Source organism: Gopherus flavomarginatus, chromosome 4 (genome assembly GCF_025201925.1).
Source record: "Gopherus flavomarginatus isolate rGopFla2 chromosome 4, rGopFla2.mat.asm, whole genome shotgun sequence".
NCBI lineage: Eukaryota > Metazoa > Chordata > Testudines > Testudinidae > Gopherus > Gopherus flavomarginatus.
Window position 1 is genome coordinate 202,462,170 of NC_066620.1, and position 22,007 is coordinate 202,484,176.

Below are 22,007 nucleotides of genomic sequence, written 5' to 3' on the forward strand. Positions count from 1 at the left end.
TTAAGAACCATGAGTTCTATTCCCAGCTCTGACACTGATCTACTATGTGACCTTGGTCAGGCAACTTCACATCATCTGTAAAAGGGGGTAATGTGAGATCTCTAGATGAAAACAGCCAAGTATTATTACACAGCACTTTATATCCGAGAGAAGGGAGGGGCTGGACCTAATCAGAGATACAGGCAATGCAGATGATTTTTGCAGCAGTAGTTTGGCTGGTGGGAGTTCAGGAAGCCAGAGAAGATGAGGTGTCAGTGGTTAAGGCAAGAGGTGTGTTGGGCTGATACAAAGGGCTTGGCAGTGGGAACAGTAGGGAGCAGGTAGATTTTGGAGAAGCAGCTGAGGAAAATACAGCACTATTTATTGGGGGAAAGGAGAGAAAGGAGTAAGATATGATGCCACGGCAGCAAGCTTGAAGGACACAGTGAGGAGTGAAATTGCCAGCAATGATAAAGAAAAGAGGCAGAGGGATAGGCTTGGGAGCACTGGTACTAGCTACATGGTATAAGAGGTACTTGCAGTACTTCATTGTTCTCCTTAAAGTGCCATTGTTCCAATGGGCCTATGACACATACCACCAGCAGTGGAACCATGACAGTGGCCAGCAAAAAAAGGGCTAAAGAGATTAAGCTATTACTGGGCTAGGGGTTGACTAGCTGAATTTATTTTTCATTGCTTTGGGGGATTAAGGCAGAATGAGTTCTCAGCAGTAATACTGTATTTCCTTTCCAGGTCCTTATACTTGCGTTTTCATAGACAGCAGTGTGAGCTCCACATTGGAATTTAAAGCAACACGCAATGTAACAGTAGCTCCAATAAACATCATGCAATCAGGAGACACTGAGGTTATATGTGATGGTACCAAAGTATCGCTGAGCTGCTGCATTGATGGAAATATACAATACTTTAATACTACCTGGAGACCAAATACAGGCCAGTTTTTTCTAAATTTCTCCTCCTAATTTGCAGGCATATGCAGCTGTTTCATGCACAAATGGGCCAGATCCTCAGGGACTCCCCAAATGCTTAGACCACAAGTCAGCGGGTGCTGTGCCAAGCCAAGATAAAATTCCCACTAGCACTGTCTTAGTGCTACTGTAGCCATTGCCATGCACTGTTAGAGCTGAGTGGGGGCTGCTCTAACTTCTGCCATCCCATAACTGCCACAGAGGGCTGGAAATCTATCCCAGGATCAGCACAGCATGCTGATATCTAGTCATCTTTCAGAAAGTGCATCTTCCCCTTTTCCTGCTTTGTTGATAGCAAGCTGAGTATGAGGTGTATAAGTCCCTATACTGGTCGTCCACAACTTCAGGGTAACCCTTATATTGAGAGTACCTTCCATGGGCCACGTACTCACCTTTGGTAAGTGAAATGTGTGGTCCAAAACAGCTGCAGCACAGCTAAAGATTGGGGCCAAAACCCCACATGCAAGTTTGAACTGTCCCATGCAAAATGAATCATGCTTGATATTAAAGTTCCATTTCAAATGGATTTATAAATAATGAATAGATGTATATAGCACATGCATGCTACAGACATCAGCAGAACATGGTAGAGTTTTTATAAGCACATCAGTAGATGGTGTTATAGATGGTTGTAAGTCTTAAGCAACCAGTTGCCCTTTTGGACTCTATAACAACCTATAGCAAAGGAGTAACTACTTATTAAAACACCTATTAAACATTTACTAGCCTTTTATTAACTGTATATAAATGGAACTTTAATATGAAGTATGACTGCAAACTGAGTAACTGCACAAAGGTACATAAGAACAGCCATACTGGGTCAGACCAAAGATCCATCTAGCCCACTATCCTGTCTTCCAACAGTTGCAAATGCCAAGTGCCCCAGAGGGAATGAACAGAACAGGTAATCATCAAGTGATCCATCCCGTCACCCATTCCCAGCTTCTGGCAAACAGAGGCTAGGGACACCATCCCCACCCATCCTGGCTAATAGCCATTGATGGACCTATCCTACATGAATTTATCTAGTTCTTTTTTTTTCTTAACCCTGTTATAGTCTTTGCCTTCACAACATCCTCTGGCAAGGAGTTCCAAAGGTTGACTGTGCATTGTGTGAAAAAATACTTCCTTTCGTTTGTTTTAAACCTGCTGCCTGTTAATTTCATTTGGTGACCCCTAGTTCTTGTGTTATGAGAAGGAGTAAATACAGTGGCATAGCCAGGTGGAGGGAATGGGGAGCAATCAGAAAAAAAGGCACCACCCGCTATGGCGCTTTTACTCATCCAGCGGCGCTTTTGCTGACAGGGCGGCGCTCCAGGTCTTCGGCGGCAGGCCCTTCAGTAGCTCCAGGTGTCTTTGGCGGCACTGAAGGACCCGCCACCGAAATGCCGCTGAAGCCCCATGGAGCGAGTGAAGGTCCCGCCGCCAAAGACCGCACCACAGCGGGTGGCGCGTTTTTTTGTAAGTGAGTTAAAAAGGCGCCACTTTGGGGGAATGTGCTCAGGGGGAGCAGCCGCCCTCCCTGTTCCCCCCCAACTACGCCACTGAGTAAATAACACTTCCTTATTTACTTTCTCCACACCAGTTATGATTTTATAGACCTCCCTTAGTCGTCTTTTTTCCCAAGCTGAAAAGTCCCAATCTTATTAAACTCTCCTCATATGGCAGATGCTCCAGACCGCTAATCATTTTTGTTGCCCTTTTTGAACCTTTTCCAAGTCCAATATTTTTATTTATTTATGTTTGAGATGGGGCGACCACATCTCCATGCAGTATTCAAGATGTGGGCATACCATGGATTTTTTATAGAGGCTATATGATATTTTCTGTCTTATTATCTATCCCTTAATGATTCCCAACATTGTTAGCTTTTTTGACTATTGCTTCTCACTGAGTGGATGTTTTCAGAGAACTATCCACAATGACTCCAAGATCTCTTTCTTGAGTGGTAACAGCTAATTTAGACCCCACCATTTTATATGTATAGGTGGGATTATGTTTTGCATTTATCAACATTACATTTCATCTGCCATTTTGTTGCCCAGTCATCCAGTTCTGAGAGATCCTTTTGTAGCTTTTGCAGTCTGCCTGGAACTTAACTATCTTGAGTAGTTTTGTATCATCTGCAAATTTTGCCACCTCACTGTTTACCCCTTTTTCCAGATCAATATAAATACACTATATCCACTGGATTCCCCATGTCCACATGCCTGTTAACCCCCTCAAAGAATTGCACTTGGATCCAGGGATTTATGCACTCGTGAATTACTCAGACATACAGCGTGAAATCCTGGCCCACTGAAACCAGGATTTTTGCCTTTGACTTCAGTGAGGTCAGGATTTCGACCATGAGTCTTGCTTGCACAACAGATGCACACTCAGATTTTGTGGGTGTGATTTAGATAGGCAGTTTTGGTAAATTTGCCCCATTATGTCTAACCCTCCTCTCTTGACACCCAAAATACAGTTACAGGGTGGCCCTTAAAAATGTTAGTTTCCTCTAAGATAAATAGATGAGTTTAATATTTGTGGTATCTCTTTGTACTTTCCACTGCTCACTGTAAGAAACGCCTTGAATCTGCCAATACTGAGATTATCTGACTCCAAATACTTCTCTCAGGCCTGAATCTGAAACTGTTACTCACAGTGATTTGTCCTCACTCACCCAAACAGTGCTATTGGACTCAGTGGGGCTACTCATGAGAGTATGTGCTGCTCAACAGGAGTAAAGATTATAGAACTGGCCAATGGGTGTCTTAGGGTACGTCTACACTACAGGATTATTCCGATTTTACATAAACCGGTTTTGTAAAACAGATTGTATAAAGTCGAGTGCACACAACCACACAAAGCACAATAATTCAGTTGTGTGTGTCCATGTACCGAGGCTAGCGCCGATTTCTGGAGCGTTGCACTGTGGGTAGCTATCCCGTAGCTATCCCATAGTTCCCACAGTAGCCCCCACCCATTGGAATTCTGGGTTGAGATTCCAACGCATGATGGTGCAAAAACAGTGTCACGGGTGATTCTGGGTAAATGTAAATTCCTCCATGAATGCAACAGCAGACAATCATTTTGCGCCCTTTTTCCCTGGATTGCACTGGCAGACGCCATAGCATGGCAACCATGGAGCCCGTTTTGCTTTTGTCACTGTCACCGTATGTGTAGTGGATGCTGCTGACAGAGGTGGTACTGCAGCGCTACATAGCAGCATTCATTTGCCTTTGCAAGGTAGCAGAGACCGTTACCAGTCATTCTGTACTGTCTGCTTTGCTACTGTAAATTGGCGATGAGATGATAGTTATCAGTCATTCTGTACTGTCTGCTGCTATCATGGGTGCTCCTGGCTGACCTTTGCTGAGATCAGCCGGAGGCACAAAGACAAAAATGGGAATGACCCCCCGGGTCATTCCCTCCTTTATTTTGTATCTAAAAATAGAGTCAGTCCTGCCTAGAATATGCGGCAAGTGTACTACAGAACCAGTGTATCAGAGAACCAGAAAGCACAGCCGCTCCGTGTCAGATCCCACAGAAATGATGAGCTGCATGCCATTCTAGGGGGTGCCCCTGCAACAACCCCACCCGTTGCTTCCCTCCTCCCCCAACCTTTCTGGGCTACCGTTGCAGGGTCCCCCCTTTTGTGTGATGAAGTAATAAAGAATGGAGGAATAAGAAACACTGACTTTTTAGTGAGATAACATGAAGGGGAGGCAGCCTCCAGCTGCTATGATAGTCCAGGCAGTACAGAATCTTTTCTTTAGACATGAAAGGAGGGGGCTGATGGAGTTCAGCCCCCAGTTGCTATGATGAGGACGATTATCAGCCGTTCTGTACCATCTGCCGGGAATAACTGGAAATCATTCCTATTTTTACCCAGGCGCCCCCGGCCAACCTCACCTGAGGCCAGCCAGGAGCACTCACGGGCTGATGATGAGGACGGCTACCAGTCCTACTGCACTGTACAGTCTGCCATCAGGGAAAAGAGAGGAGAGGATGCTACTGTTCAGTGCCCCAGCACCGTGTCTACCAGCAGCATGCAGTAGACATACGGTGACATTGAAAAAAGTCAAGAAATGATTTTTTTCCCTTTTCTTTCACAGGCGGGGAGGGGGAGTAAATTGACAAGATATACCCTGAACCACCCCGGACAATGTGTTTGACCCTACAGGCATTGGGAGCTCAGCCAAGAATGCAAATGCTTTTCAGGGACTGTGGGATAGCTGAAGTCCTCAGTCCCCCCCCCCCTTCCTCTATGAGCGTCCATTTGATTCTTTGGCTTTCCACTACGCTTGTCACACAGCACTGTTCTGTGGACTCTGTATCATAGCCTGGAGATTTTTTTCAAATGCTTTGGCATTTCGTCTTCTGTTACGGAGCTCTGCTAGAACAGATTTGTCTCCCCATACAGTGATCAGATCCAGTATCTCCCGTACGGCCCATGCTGGAGCTCTTTTTGGATTTGGGACTGCATGGCCACCCGTGCTGATCAGAGCGCCACGCTGGGCAAACAGGAAATGCAATTCAAAAGTTCACGGGGCTTTTCCTGTTTACCTGGCCAGTGCATCCAAGTTCAGATTGCTTTCCAGAGTGGTCACTGTGGTGCACTGTGGGATACCGCCCGGAGGCCAAAACCGTCGATTTGCAGCCACACTAACCCTAATCCTATATGGTAATACCGATTTCAGCGCTACTCCTCTCGTCGGGGAGGAGTATAGAAACCAGTTTAAAGAGCCCTTTATATCGATATAAAGGGCCTCGTTGTGTGGACGGGTGCAGTGTTAAATCGGTTTAACGCTGCTAAAATCGGTATAAACGCCTAGTGTAGACCAGGCCTTAGGTAATTGCCAAGTGCACTTTGGCCCAATCCTGAAGTCCTTCCTAGGCCACTGTGAGTTTTGCCCACATAAAGACAGACAGTAGTGACAGCCCTGGGATTGTTTATTTCAATACAGGAACCGCCAGTTTAACTCCAAACTGTGCTGAGTACACTCTCCAAGCCAGTCATTCTCAGTGCCCAAACCCATCTGATAGTGAGATAACGTACACGTGTGAGCTGAGCACGGGGAATGGCGCCATCAGAAGTAAAACCATCAACGTGACATATTTACAAATAGGTAAGGAGCCTTTGCAGAATGCTGATAGAATCTGATTGCACATAGCTGAGTGTAAGTGCCTTGGGCAGGGACTGTGTCTCCATTCTCTCCACATGGCTCCCTGCCTACCTATTGTGCCACATGCAAATGACAAATAACAATCATATGTTGTTTATCTTATATTTTTCAGCAAAGCCAGAAATATTTCCAAGTACAAAAGCACAAGTTTCTGAGGGACACAATTTTACTCTAATATGCACCAGCGATGTGAGCAATTGCGATAATGTCACCTGGAAAATCCAGTCTCAAATGATAGATTCTCGGCTATACAGCTGCAAGGTGGAATCCCCAAGCAAAGCCAGGTCCATACTCACAGTGAACTCTGCCACTCAGGCCTGGAATGGTAAGTGAAGGCATCACCTCACAGTGTGTTTCAGTCAGAATGACAAGGTAGGTGATATTACCCAGGGCTGCCCAGGGTGGTGGTGGGGGGAAAGTGGGGCAATTTGCCCCAGGCCTAGGGCCCAGCAGGGGCCCCCACGAGAGTTTTTCAGGGCCCCTGGAGTGGGGTCCTTCACTCGCTTCAGAGGCCCTGGAAAACTCTTGTGGGGTCCGGGCCCTGGAGCTTCTTCTACTCCCTGTCTTCACTGGCGGGGGGTCCTTCTGCTCTGGGGCGGAAGGACCCCCCGCCACCGAATTACCGCCGAAGCGGGACCCGCCGCCGAAGTGCAGCCGGGTCTTCGGCGGTAATTCAGCGGCGGGCGGTCTTTCAGTTCCAAGACACACCACCGAAGTGCCCCGAAGACCCGCGGCCCTGGAATCCTCTGGGCGGCCCCGACATCGGAACTTCACCTAAGCCCCCATCCGGTAAGACACTTAAACACATGCACAGCTTTCATCACACAAGTGCTCCCATTTAAGTCAATAGAACAGGGGCTGGAACTTGCATCTCCCTGGTGGATGACTTAACCAGCCGGCTCTAGGGTCAGTCTCATGGTCTCTCCAGCACAATTAATATTTAAGTATTTCCTACAGAGTGGAACAGCTTCAACAAGAGAGCTGGAGAGACCCTAACCCCAGAGGTTAGGACACTCAGGCGAGAGGTAAGAGACCTGGGTCCAAGTCCCTCCTCCAAAGCAGGCAGAGTGGGGATTTGAATCTGTCTTTTGCATCCTTCGTGAGTACTCCAAGTAGTGCATATAAAGGGAGCACCATCAGCTCCTTCTTCAGCTGTGTTTTGTGCAGTGCACAATCCAGCGGGCATCTACTAACCTGGCTGTTGTGCTTGAGTGCTTGCAGGGATGCTCCTGATCTGGGCCATTGTTTTACCTTTCCTGCTCAGTGTCTTTAGCAATCCCTTTTGATCTATCTCCATAGCAAGCAAGCCTCCATAAACAACCACACAGAGACATCTACCATATTTATAAAGATGTAATACAGGTATTTTACCAGTTCATCACAGTCTGCTTTCCATGGCTTTCAACTGAGGCCTGGTTTTGTTTCATTGCTTTCAGGCACCTATACTTGCACATCATTTCAGAAGTCTTTGTCAAGTTCTTCTAGTACAACAGTTGAGATTGTTCCTCTGCCTCTGAAACAGAATATTGTACTGGATCCCATTCAAGGATTTATACAATGCAATGTACCTCAGGTGCTAAAGTGCTGCATAAATGGAGCAGAAAACTATGACGTTACATTCACAGTTCAACAAACGGAATGTAAGAGTGGTAAGGAAGTCGATACTTTACTCTGAAAATGGTATTGAATGTATGGATAATTGTGGACATCCCCCCCATAAGATTCATTTCTTCTATGATGCCCACAATTAGTGAGCAAATAATTGTAAGTATTTATTAAAATGTGCAGTCTCATTACTGTAATCCAGGCTCTTCCTATCCTTGTGCTTTGTTGCCCTTAATCATTACATCATGTTTAATTTGGGATTGTCACCATTTTGAACCCAAGATCTTTCTGTTCATGCTGTAGTGCAAGTTGCGCACTCTCATAATTTAGTCTTAAAAAGTCTGACCCTGATCCCATTGGAATTAATGGAAGTTTTGCCATTTACTTCCATGAGTGTAGGATCAGATCCAAAATGTGGTTACGTTAAAGTCCTATAGCAGAGGTCGGCGACCTTTGGCACGCAGCCCATCAGTAATCCACTGGTGGGCCACGAGACATTTTGTTTACATTGACTGTCCGCAGGCACGGCCCCCACCACAGCTCCCAGTGGCCACGGTTTGCCGTTCCCAGCCAATGGGAGCTGCGGGAAGCGGCGAGCCACAGGGATGTGCCAATCCCTGTGCTACAGGTACTCACTGGCATTCTGTCTTTACTTTCTACCAGTGATTTTCATATCAGGTTTGGTCAGTTTGCCATTTTCTAGCCATTCATTTAATTTTATATTCGAAATTTAGGGTAATATTTTTCATGTGGGTCCGTGTAACTGATGCATAGCCATGATTCAGGTTGATATGATAGCCATCCCCAAGCATTTCAAATGCGTAAATACCAAGGAAAGAGACGTTGTTAAGGTAGGCTCAAGTGTGTAGGAGTAATAGCCCTGAAACTAAGCAAAAGCATATTTAAGATGAGTAAGAGGAAACATTTCCTGTTAGTGATGTCTACTAAACCGTTGAACAGTCTCTCAAAGCAAGTGGTGAAAACTCCACAACTTGAGTAATTTCAAACCAAATGGGATAAAACTTTCAAGAATACAACGTAAGGAACTATCCCATATTCACCAAGAATATGAACAAAAGGACTTTTTCAGTGTGGTTCTAGGTCTTTGAATTTAGTGCAGTTCTACATTCTATCAATTATTTAGCACATTGTTGAAGTTCCCGAGTGGCTCAAAAAAGTAACAAATTTCATGAGATTATAAAAGAGAGAGGAATAACCCTCTAATTATGCAAATACAGTGCATTCTGTTTGCATCAGTCAGCAGTTGTCAGGAATTTGTGCTCTGCTTATAGCTAAAATAAGCAAGAACAGAAATGTAATAAAGTCAAAGATTTAATTAATTTGACTAAAAATATCCCCTCAGCAATTCAGCTAGTCGGTTATTGGAGACAGACATTCAGATTAATTTAACATCACTGTGGATGGGCTTTGAGGGGAATTGCATCTAACCTTCCTTGGCTAGAAGAAGACTAATGGACACAGTGTGCTCGCCTGAGGTTTCTGGGAGGGAGTGTAAAGGAGTAGGAGACGGGAGGATCATTAGGTTTGTGAGTAGGATGCAGAGAACAACACAGGAGAGATTACTGTTGAAGACCCTTGGGATGACTGAAAGATAAACTGAGGTCAGTGCAGAACCTGAGAGTCACCAGATGAAGAGTTAAAAATCCTAACCTAAACTGAAAGTCTTCAGCAGAAGCATGGAGAGCAGAAATGAAAGAGGTGCTCGAAAGTGGCTACCCCAGCCACTGTTGCTGCACCATAAAGGACTTTGGGGAAAGTTGCTCTCATAGCGGAAGGCCAGAAGGATGGTTAAAGTATGTCTGTAGACAGAAGAGACAACCTAAGAAGGTAGCAAGGAATGAGCATAAGCAGCAGAAGATCATACACGTGAACAGTAGGAGACTGTCCCTAGAGGGGCTGAGAGAGCTGTTCTTTAAGAGGCTGAGAAAGGAGGTTTTCACAAGCACTTCCTGTTCTACTCTAGCTACAGAACCAAACTATCACATTCACGGGCGGTGGGTGAACCCGCCCCCATTCAGGGAGGCTAGTCTCCAGGCCCTGCCCTTTCTGCCCAAAGCCCCGCATGCCAGGGACAGCCGGAGGAACCCCAGCTGGTCCAACCCCTGGGCTGGCCCTGGTCACCGCAGCCCTTGGCCACCAGCCCGATCCCCGAGCTCCAGTTCTCCAGCTGGAGCTGAGTCCCCACCAGCATCAGGGAAGAGTGGGGAATGAAGGCGGGGTCTCGGGGTGGAGCGTGGGAGGGGGGCGGCACAACCTGGGTTAGGGGAGGCTTAGCCTCCACTGGTCTTCGATACCTGCCATCCATGATTACATTAACACACCTAAAATCTTTCTTTGCAGTGAAAAACACACAAGGAAACCTAGTGTGCTACACGTGCAATTACACAGAAAGGTGCAGCTCAAAGTCAAATGTCGTAGCATATTGTACCTTTGTTAACCGCATTCAGGATAAGGTCATAAGTTCACTTATGAATCTAAGTATTATACTAGGTAAGAAGAAATCTTGGTAATTATATACAGCAATTGAATGTACAACCCTAATGTATTTGCCAAATCAAAGGACATGTATTGTATCAGTGAGGCTGCTTAAATGCAGCAGCATGTGCTGTGGTTAGATCTGGTTGGTAATTTTCTATCTAAATGGTTTTTGATAGAAAATATGGTTGTCATTAGAAAAGTCAATTTTGCTGAAATTTTAACAAAGAGAAGGCTAAGGCATGACTTAATTACAGTCTATCAGAACCTACATGGGGAACAAATATTTAATAATGAACTCTTCAATCTCGCAGAGAAAAGTATAACATGACCCAATGTTTGGAAGGTACAGCTAGACAAATTCAGACTGGAAATAAGGTGTAAATTTTTAAACAATGAGAGTAATTAACCACTGGAAGAACTGAGCAAGGGTCATGGTGGATGCTCCATCACTGACAATTTGTGATTAATTTTTATCCCATACAACAGCAAATCTTTGAGTGCTTTTGCAGGCAAACAGCCTCCCAAAACTTATATCCAAGGGAGGGTTATAATTAAGGATCAGCCCAAACCAAAATGCTGTATCGAAACACCTCTTAATTTGGGATAGGTCAGCTGTGGCCACAAATGTTTCAAACCTGAGCCCATGTCTGCTAATAAGTTTGTCCTTGCTTGTACTGTGCTTTGAAAATTTTGTGATTGTTTTAGGAAGAAGGATGTTCTTGTGGTTAAGGTCCTAGGTCTAGGATGAAGATCTTGGCTCTATTCTCATTTTTGCCACAGGATTCTTGTAAATTACCTTGGGTAAATTACTCAGTGCTGAGTTTTCCATCCTGGAGATAAGAGGACTTTTCTGTCTCCAAAGCACTGCAAGGTTTCATTCAGTAATGCTTGTGAGGCATGCAGATACAATGCTACAGTGAGGAGTGCCAGGGAAATATGTGTGTGTGGATAGATAGACAGACAGACAGACAGAAGGAAAATTATCTGTAATAAGGAAAATACAGAGAAATTAGAGAATTCTATTCCCTGTCATCCATTTATTTCTTTTTCTTAATGCAGGAAATAAAGTTACGTGCTCAGGCAGCATTGGTGTGGGGCAGCAAGGAGCACAGATAACAAAACCATGCCCAGCCTCTCAAGGTGTGAATGGCATGAGCACCACCATTAGAGGGACTGTAATCTATGTGTGTAACAACACCAACTGGGAGGTTGCTAGAAACAGCTGCATATCTGACCAAATAAACATGCTGCTCGATAGTGCTGAGGTAACAACTTTGTGTTCCTTTCATGCTTTTTCAGTAGTTTTTAATAAAGAATAGACAGTGCTTTCAAATTGTTTCTATTGCTCAGAATGCTTTAACCATTTAAAAAGATATTCAATACTGGAAAAAATGCAACTGTTCAATTACAAGTGCTTTTAAAGCTAGGTAATAAACCCTTTGTTCCATGGGCTACGGGGAGCTATGAGTGCGGCAGAGTAATTTAGAACATCCTGGTGCAGCGCTTATCAAGCCAACCGAAGGAACAGGGTTGTGAGGCATTGAAAATTCTATTACAATCTAAAGCAAAGAAAATCTTGCCCCCTCACGCTCTACACACCCTTAGCCTGCAGGGTCCACTATTCTCTGTCAACCTCTCAAAACACACACACACGCACAAATAAATTATAGAGGCTGAGCGCTGTTATTGTAGATGCACATTTTGTGCTTGTTTCCATAGTAAATATAAGGGGGTAGTGCAAATATTTGATTAGGAATAAAGGGTTACCAACCTGAGAAGGTGGAGAAACATCGGCTTAGTCTGCATGATACTTACCTACTGTGCAGACATTACTGTTCAGGTCATTCTGACTAGGCATATAGGCCCTGGTTCCGGAAAGCATTCCCCACTCAGAACAGCACTTAAGCACATGCATACTTTTAAGCACATACTTAAGCCCCATTGGAGTCAATGAGACTTAAGCACATCTTTAAAGGTATGCATGTGTTTAAGTTCTGTCCTGAATCAAGGCTTTATCCCATACTCATCATCGCAATGTGTGTGCTATACCACACCTAACCAACCTGGGGACCATAAGTACAGACTTATACCACTTGTCTTAAAGGTGAATAACTCTTAGATGTTAGAAGTAGTAGGACTTTTATCTGCCATAGGTGAGTGTATATAGTACACATACCATGACTAGCTCTGAATGGAGCATTCATGGCACTCCACTGCCAGAGGGAGGTTCACCACAACACAGAGCCTTCACAGGAAGTAAGGAGAAATTATGACAAAGTCAAATAGACAGGCCTCTCTCCAGAGCTGTCCAACACTAACACAACACTTGCTTCTTGCCTCTGGTTCTACTGTAGTGCTGCCTATCCATCAGTGAGCATTGCTGGCTTGCAACTCCCAGGAGCATGTTCCTGCCCTCTGTTCATACTGCAGTGGCTGGATGGTGACCATCACTCTGTCCTGTCCTGGCCTTTACACTGCTCATTAACAGTGGTCCTCTATCTGCAGACACACCCCACACATATGACTGCTCTTCAAAGGTAGCTCCAGAGCAGGGGTCGGCAACCTTTCAGCAATGGTGTGCCGAGTCTTCATTTATTCACTCTGATTTAAGGTTTCACGTGCCGGTCATACATTTTAATGTTTTTAGAAGGTCTCTTTCTATAAGTCTATAATATATAACTAAACTATTGTTGTGTGTAAAGTAAATAAGGTTTTTAAAATGTTTAAGAAGTTTCATTTAAAATTAAATTAAAATGCAGAGCTCCCTGACCAGTGGCCGGGACCCAGGCAATGTGAGTGCCACTGAAAATCAGTTTGTGTGCTGCCTTCGGCACCTGTGCCATAGGTTGCCTACCCCTGCTCCAGAGCGTAAGCCATCCCTTGCTGTCAGCTAGTCACTGGCTTGGAATAATTCCCACAGCATGGAGTCTGGCTGAGTGGTTGGTAGGACCACTCCCATTTTTGCTTTTGTCATAACCCCATTTCTGATCTGCACTGTCCATTGGATACAAACAGTCCTGCTGCTGCATCCTTTGTCTTCCCTTCTAAAAATCACCTGCCATCACCCTGTTCCTCTGTCCAACTAGACCGATGTGGGAGTTACACATCTTTCCCTATGTATTCTTTGTGTATCTTGACTGAAGATCAAGCCCCAGGTGCATTGCATATATGTAACATCATGTTTAATTTCCATTCTAGTCTTTGGTGTATGATCCACAGGCAGAAGAACAGCTACCCACATATCTTGAGATTCTTCATAATACTACACTAAAGGAACAACGAGAAATAAACACTTCACCTGCAAACCTGGTGGCACTAATTACCATTCTGGATTTGGTTTCAAATATCCCAACAGATGCAAAGCCACGCACAATGGAAGTAAGTTACAGTTAAGCCTTATAGAAGCTGGATGGCTCTTTGGCCTTTGCAGCAGATGGGAATATACTCCCTGATTGGTTAGTACGTGGACTAGGGAGGAGTTGAGGGAGTGATAAGGTAAGAGGAAGTAAGAACAAAGATACAGATGAAAGGCCTTGAAGGTGAAGACCAGGAGCTTTGCTTTTATATGAAAAGATTCACAAAAGGGTGACATGTTTGGAGCAATAGAGAGAGGACGATTATTATCTGTACGGCATCTAGAAGTGTGCTAATAACTTTACAGAACATAGAAGACAGTCTCTAACACAGGGCATCTGGTCCTCATTTTAGACATGATACACAAGTGAGTCTGATAAACGGTAGGGATAGAGGAGAAAAGGAGGAGTACAGAGGTTACGGTGGTATGGTCATACAGTTACTCAAATCAAGATGGTTCCCCTAGGTTTATAAAGGAAGGACTTGGGAGATTGTTTCTTTAATAAATTATGGTGTTTATAGAGGGGTTATGAGTTATCTGGAGGATTAATGAAACCAAGATGATGGAAATGGGGGGAGGCAGCTGAGGTGAAGAGTGTGTGTGAATGGCAGAGGTGTGTGTTGAGGAATGATGGGTTAGAAGCAGGTACGGGAAAAAGGAGGAGGATAAATGTGGAGGGGTTGTTATGATGAGGTAAGGGAAACGAATTGGCAATAAAAACAGGTATATTGCAAGAGATGAACAAGGAATGGACAGGAAAAGGAATTAGAGAGGACAGGGCTGATTTTTAGTAATATAACTAGCTGGAAGAAATGGCAAGTTTCAGCATGAGACTTGCTGATTTACACCAGCTAAGTGGACTGGATGTTTGAGCAGAAGGGAGACTGGAGTCAGAGATAACACAGAGGATGCAAACCTGGGAGCCAGGACTGGAGCCAGGCAAAAGTGTAGCAGTATTAGAAGGAAAGATGAGCACCTCTGCTTTCAGTGACCCAGACTTGAGATGGGACATCCAGGGGGAAAGGTCTGAGGGGTTGTTTGAGACTGGGCAAAAGGAGAGAGGCCAGGCTAAAAAGATAAATTTCAGATGTTATTGTTGATAGTAGCAATGATTGTAAAGAACTTCATTAATACCAGATGTTTGTCTTTATTACAGAATTTCTTCTCTACAGTGAACACTATTGTCAACAATTCCACAATACTTGCCTGGAAAGATCTGAACAATCAGCAAACAGGGAACAGTTCTCGTTTACTGGATTCAGTGGAGAAATTTTCCCGGTCCCTCCGGCCAACTAATAATCCCATTCCTTCGATCACCACCACCAACGTTCAGCTGCAAGGTATAGTTATCACAGAAAATAGCACGTGGGACTATAATAAGAGCTTTACTTTCTCCAATTCAGGAAACCTCAGCGGCAATGTGCTAATTAATAGAAATAACATTAAGAACTTGACAGAAAAGTTGACCATCATCACCGTGGCTTTCTCAACCCTCAGATATATTCTGCCCAACCCCAATGAGACAGTTAAGGATGTGAATGGCTTGGTGATGATGACAACAACAAACAGCATGGGCCCTCAGGTCTTAGAGATCTCTCTGACATTTGCCAAAAGCAATTCTTCCCTGAAAGAGCCCCAGTGTGTCTTCTGGAACTTCTCTCACTCTGCTGCTGTAGGAGGATGGGATGACACTGGTTGTCACCCAAAGGATGAAGGAGACAATGTCATTTGCACCTGCAATCACTTGACTTCGTTCTCAATTCTGATGTCATTCGACCGGGGGTCCTCCCCTTCTGGAGCCGAACTGCAGTCACTAGATTACATTACCTACATTGGCCTGAGCATTTCCATAGTGAGCTTGATGATCTGCATATTAACTGAATCCCTGGTATGGAAATATGTGACCAAAAACAGAACCTCCTACATGCGTCACATCTGTATATTGAACATAGCTGTGTCTCTTCTGCTTGCAGACAGCTGGTTCATTGTCACTGCCTTCATACAAGACAAAAAGGAGCTAGTGAATGGGAATGTCTGCATAGCTGCCACCTTTTTCATCCACTTGTTCTACCTCAGTCTCTTTTTCTGGATGCTTGCCCTGGGCCTCATGATCTTCTATCGCCTTGTCTTCATTTTACATGACACTAGCAAGACCATCCAGAAAGCTGTAGCATTCTCTTTGGGATATGGGTGCCCTCTTATTATATCAGTCATCACCATAGCTGTCACTCAGCCTCATAACACTTACATGAGGGAAAATGCCTGCTGGCTCAACTGGGAGAAAAGCAAAGCTCTCCTTGCCTTCATTATACCCGCGCTGATCATTGTGGCTGTGAATTCAATCATTGCTGTTGTAATCCTAGTCAAAATACTAAGGCCTGCCATTGGGGAGAAGCCAAGCAAGCAGGAGAGGAGCTCCTTGATTCAAGCCATCAAAAATGTTGCCACTCTGACGCCGCTATTTGGCCTTACCTGGGGATTTGGAGTCGCAACCCTTAGCAATGGCAGCCCAATAGTATTCCATATACTATTTACTCTCCTCAATGCTTTCCAAGTAAGTATCATGTATGCACTGCTTTATTTTTCATGACCACTTAACACAGACTCATAGAAGAAGAAGACTGGAAGGACTAAGATGCTCACGCCCGTGAAATTACAGTAAATAGATTATATCAGAGGGGTAGCCGTGTTAGTCTGGAGCTGTAAAAAGCAACAAAGAGTCCGGTGGCACCTTATAGACTAACAGACATATTGAAGCATAAGCTTTCGTGAGTGAATACTCACTTCATCAGATGCATGTAGTGGAAATTTCCAGAGGCAGGTATAAATATGCAGGCAAGAATCATTCTAGACATAACAAGGTTAGTTCAATCAGGGAGGATGAGGCCCTCTTCTAGCAGTTGAAGTGTGAATACCCAGGGAGGAGAAACTGCTTTTGTAGTTGGCTAACCATTCACAGTCTTTGTTTAATCCTGAGCTAATGGTGTCAAATTTGCAAATGAACTGAAGCTCAGCAGTTTCTCTTTGAAGTCTGGTCCTGAAGTTTTTTTGCTGCAGGATGGTTACCTTTAAATCAGCTATTGTGTGTCCAGGGAGATTGAAGTGTTCTCCTCTAGGTTTTTTATATATTGCCATTCCTAATATCTGACTTGTGTCCGTTTATCCTTTTACATAGGGACTGTCCTGTTTGGCCAACATACATAGTAGAGAGGCATTGCTGGCACATGATGGCATATATTACATTGGTGGTTGTGCAGGTGAAGGAACCGGTGATGTTGTGGCTGATCTGGTTAGGTCTTGTGATGGTGTCGCTGGTGTAGATATGAGGGCAGAGTTGGCATCGAGGTTTGTTGCATGGATTGGTTCCTGAGTTAGAATTACTATGGTGCAGTGTGTGGTTGCTGGTGAGAATATGCTTAAGGTTGGTGGGTTGTCTGTGGGTGAGGACTGGCGTGCCTCCCAAGGCCTGTGAAAGAGAGGGATCATTGTCCAGGGCGGGTTGTAGATCACTGATGATGCATTAGAGAGGTTTTAGCTGAGGACTGTAGGTGATGGTCAGTGGAGTTCTGTTGGTTTCTTTCTTGAGCTTATCTTGCAGCAGGAGGCTTCTGGTTACACTTCTGGCTCTGTTGATTTGTTTCCTTATTTCCTTGTGCGGGTATCGTAGTTTTGAGAATGCTTGGTGAAGACTTTGTAGGTGTTGGTCTCTGTCTGAAGGGTTGGAACAAATGTGTTTGTACCTCAGCACTTGGCTGCAGATGATGGATTGTGTAGTGTGCCCGGGGTGGAAGCTGGAGGCATGAAGGTAGGCATAGCGGTCGATAGGTTTTCAGTATAGGGTGGTGTTAACAGGACCGTCACTTATTTGTACTGTGGTGTCTAGGAAGTGGACCTCCCGTGTAGATTGCCACTGGTCTGGAGGTATATATTGTCACCAAATTTGAAATAATTGTGCGTGAGGATAAAGTCACATGACTCAGCAACCTTGGTATTACCATGTCCCATTGATTATCATCATTCCACCAAGTTTCTGTGATGCCTGTTATATCAATATCCTCATTTAATACCAGAGACTCAAGTTCACCCATCTTAGTATTTAGAATTCTTGCGTTAAGTACACAAGCGCTGATAAAATGTATCAGTAGTTAGTTGTTGGCCTTCATATGATGTAATTGAATGAGACTCTTTTTCATTTGACTGTTTCTCTTCAATTTCTACCTGTATTTTATCAACTTCTATCCTCTCCTCTTATCTAGGATATAGAGCATGCCCTTTAATAAATCCTCCCTAACTGGTAGCTGAGCTCTGTGACTTTATACTCACACACAATTATTTCAAATTTGGTGACAATATATACCTCCAGTTCAGTGGCACCGCTATGGGCACCCGCATGGCCCCACAATATGCCAACATTTTTATGGCTGACCTGGAACAACGCTTCCTCAGCTCTCGTCCACTCACGCCCCTTCTCCACCTACGCTACATTGACGACATCTTCATCATCTGGACCTATGGGAAGGAGACTCTGGAAGAATTCCACCACGATTTCAACAGCTTCCACCCCACCATCAACCTCAGCCTGGACCAATATATGTCCACAAAAAAACTTCAGGACCAGTCTTCAAAGAGAAACTGCTGAGCTTCAGTTCATTTGCAAATTTGACACCATCAGCTCAGGATTAAACAAAGAGTGCGAATGGCTAGCCAACTACAAAAGCAGTTTCTCCTCCCTTGGTGTTCACACCTCAACTGCTAGAAGAGGGCCTCATCCTCCCTGATTGAACTAACCTTGTTATGTCTAGACTGATTCTTGCCTGCATATTTATACCTGCCTCTGGAAATTTCCACTACATGCATCCAACGAAGTGGGTATTCACTCACAAAAGCTTATGCTCCAAGGCGTCTGTTAGTCTATAAGGTGCCACTGGACTTTTTGTCAATAAACAGATTGTGTTTCTTACTGATTGGTCACAGATGAAGGTGACACCCCTACTCCCAAGGTCTTTGCCAATAAGTTGTGAAGCAATTCTTTCCCCAAATTATCCAAACAGCTCTACTTTGTGCATGGGATCAAGATTCACTATGGTTAAGGATGTATTCCCATTTATTATGTATCCTGAGCTACCATCAGATTCTGTTTCCTCCAGTGATACTTTAGCAGGTTATCGCTTCCAAATAATTAGGGATTGTAGGACGGCAGTCCAGATCTAAGGCATCAAAGACACAATAAATTGATAAGAAATACTAATAAGTGGGAAGTAAACAACTGAAATGGACCAACCCACCTGACTGACTGTTTTCTGCCAATCATGAGTGAAAATTTTTACTTGCAGAATGAGTTCTAATCATTAATGAAGTAACCTGGGAGTATGGACTCCTGGATTCTAGTCCTCTCTCTGTTTTTCATTCTGCCCAGGGCTTTCAGGGTCTATAGCTCCATGGCATCCCATCACGCAGACTGCTCTAGAGCAGGACCATATTCCCTTTCACTGAGAATTTTGAAATTTTTGGTTTTTTTGCAGATGAGAAAAAAAACCAACAAATTCTGAAATATCAAATTCTCCGTAAAATGGAATTACCTTTCTCTACCCAGCTCTGTTAACAAATAATAGTTCATATGTGTAAACCACTCAGATTCCCTGCGTGAAATGCCTTTCAAATTGAAAACAACTATCAGAATTATTGTGTCACTAAGGTACGGGTTTGGGGGGGAAAAGGAAACTTTTGGGAAAAAATATTGGGGGTTTTCTTCCCCATTTTTTTGCCCTGTATGGAAAAATTGCATATTTTGGGAAAAATTGAAAAGGAACTGTTATATAAAATATTTCAGTGAATTAATTTTTAGAGTAATGTTTAAAATAATATTACTGCTGCCCTTCTGGCCTTCAAAATATTTTCTAATAATAATTAATAAGTATTTTAAATGAACAAAATGTTTCTCTAGGCAAAAAAATGCACCTAAATACCTGAGAGTAAAGCTGCAGCTCATCCTTAATGCTAGACGTATTTGTCCTTATTATCTGAATCAAAACAATAGAATTTATACTTCTTTATTTCATAAATATACCAAACAGTAGTTTTTATGTGCTAACTAAATTATGCAGAATACATTTCTCATTCTTAAAGAAGTTAATCAAGTTTAGTTTTGATAAGCAACTAACTACTGCAGATATTTCAATTTTTCACAAAATTTCATTTCTTTTGTGAAACAAAAAGAGAAAAAAATGTGTTTTCCCCTCATCTTCAAAATTTTACATCCCTAGTCACTTTGCATATTACTTTTTGACAGCAACATTTTAACCACACAGTAACAGCCTGGGGAAGAATGGCAGTCAATATTGTGGAAAATTGAATAAGCACTAATGCATTATAGAACAGGGCATTTAACTGGTCACCATCTTCTCATGCAGTACCCAGGAACAATGGGATGATTTAAAGACACAATAACATCCATAACCTGGAAATTCTTGTCTGTTGGTTTGCGTCACGTCTGTGAGCTGAATTATTATTACTATCTATATTACAGCAATGCCTAGAGGACCTCAAACAAGATCAGGACCCCGTTGTGCTAGGTTCTGTACAAACACATAGCAAGAAATGGTTCCTGCCCTGAAGAGCTTATAGTTTAAATAGTCAAGACAGACAAATGGTGGAAGAGGAATGCTCTAGTGTGGTTAAATGTGGACAAACTAAATATATTGTATATATTTAAATATCATATTTTTATAGGGATTATTCATTCTGGTGTTTGGAACTCTCAGGGACAAGAAGGTAAGAATTCAACTAATGTCTTACACCTGATACAAAGATATGCTTAGTATTTGAATTGTCTGCATGGATTTACTGATTTACTTTGCTTGCAAACCACAGGTAGTAGAAGCCTTGCTGAACAAATATTCACTTGGAAGATGGAGTACGCAGCAAACAAAGGTTAATCCTCTCTAAGAATGGATTTCATAGTTACTTTATTAATACTCTGCGGTGCCTCAGATGTATATTTAGTCAAACGTATTTTATACTCATACTTATTTACTAGAACTGCTCAAAAAAGAAAAGAGTTGGGAGAAATGAATATTTTTTAAATCTCCCCCTTTTTCAAAATTCAAAATATTTTGACCTATAGTTGGTCGAAAATGGGGGAGGTGGTGTTATGAAAATTGAATCAATATTTTTACTTTAAAAATTATATTCAAAATTTCTTTGAAACTTTGAAATTTGGTTGATTTTTTTTGAAATTCAAAACATTTCAACCAGCTCCACTATTGACACACACAGGGCCATAGAAACAAATGGGGAGCCTGATTGTGGGGGAAGTGCCCACTGACTACAAACAGGAAGGGATAGAAATTCACATGCTTCTGGGCATGACAGCTTCAAAGGGCACGTGTTAGCAGGGTTCACAATAGCAGTCTAAAAATAGCCGTGTAGATGTTGCTTTGACAGTGCAGCTCAGGCTGGAGCTCCAGGCTCTCATGCCCACCCCTTCCAACCTCCTCCCCTCCAGGCTTGAGAGCCTTTGCTCCAGCCCAAGCTGTGAGGTTTACACAGCTATGAGAGCCCCACTAGCATGAGTCTGTGTGCCTGGGCTGGGAGGGTCGCTCCCAGATGCAATGTAGACATGTCCTGTCTACATCCAGAGACAGATTTATCCCATAATTTCCAACTGCAGGGTTTCCTCCACCTCTCTCTGTAGCATCTGGTTACTGGACTAGATGGACCACGGGTCTGATCCAGTATGGCCATTCCTATGGCCCTGACATTTTTAAATGGTTAATTCATAGAAATATGGGCCTATAAGAGACAATGGAGTTTATGCACAGAAGAATGAGTTATAGCTGTCATGAAGCCACTGCTGCAGTTGATACGAATTAGCACCCTTGCTGGCAGGCACATTAGAATCCCAGGATGAAATACACTTGCAGTCCCAGAGCTGATACCTCCACATAAAGGTTTAAGGCGCTTTGTCTAGACAGTTCAGGAGAGCTTGCACTGTGCCTGCCTGTGCTGTACTTATTCTGTGGGTTGACAGAGGACTTCACCAACACACCTTCACTATGGACTCTTTGTAAAGAGCGTGTCTGCCTCCTGTCAGGCTGGGAACATTTCCACACAGCTTTTTAAAAAAACAGGTCATCGTTCATGTGCTACTTGCTAATCTGCAGCCACTGGTTGGGTTGTTGATATGAATGGGTAATAGTGTTCAATCGGAAGCTCATCCAGTGCTCCACTCCAATCAGAAATGAGCAGCCTAACTAAAATTGCACACTCCTTACTCACTCCTGATTCAGGAAAAGCTCCCACTGGGCCAACTCAAGCTCCCAGCAACATCAATGGAAGTTGCAGCCTTCAGGATTTTGGCCTCTTTCAATGTGAGTTTTGCCAATAAGGGGAGAGTAAGCAAAGCAGATC

At 43.6% G+C, this 22,007-nt stretch overlaps 1 protein-coding gene across 6 annotated transcripts in view; it reads left to right on the forward strand.

The window, feature by feature from the left end:
• Positions 1-22,007, forward strand: part of ADGRF5 (adhesion G protein-coupled receptor F5) — a 90,157-nt gene that overhangs the window by 57,965 nt on the left and 10,185 nt on the right. For all 6 annotated transcript variants that reach the window (XR_007774014.1, XM_050950625.1, XM_050950627.1 and 3 more), the window contains 10 exons: positions 733-933; positions 5,921-6,082; positions 6,252-6,464; positions 7,576-7,788; positions 10,106-10,255; positions 11,303-11,508; positions 13,442-13,621; positions 14,755-16,152; positions 20,328-20,369; positions 20,469-20,528. Coding sequence is in view for 5 of the 6 variants with exons in the window: in XM_050950625.1 (XP_050806582.1) it covers positions 733-933; positions 5,921-6,082; positions 6,252-6,464; positions 7,576-7,788; positions 10,106-10,255; positions 11,303-11,508; positions 13,442-13,621; positions 14,755-16,152; positions 20,328-20,369; positions 20,469-20,528 (2,825 nt within the window). In the remaining variant the exon portion in view is untranslated. The remainder of the gene's footprint in view (positions 1-732; positions 934-5,920; positions 6,083-6,251; positions 6,465-7,575; positions 7,789-10,105; positions 10,256-11,302; positions 11,509-13,441; positions 13,622-14,754; positions 16,153-20,327; positions 20,370-20,468; positions 20,529-22,007) is intronic.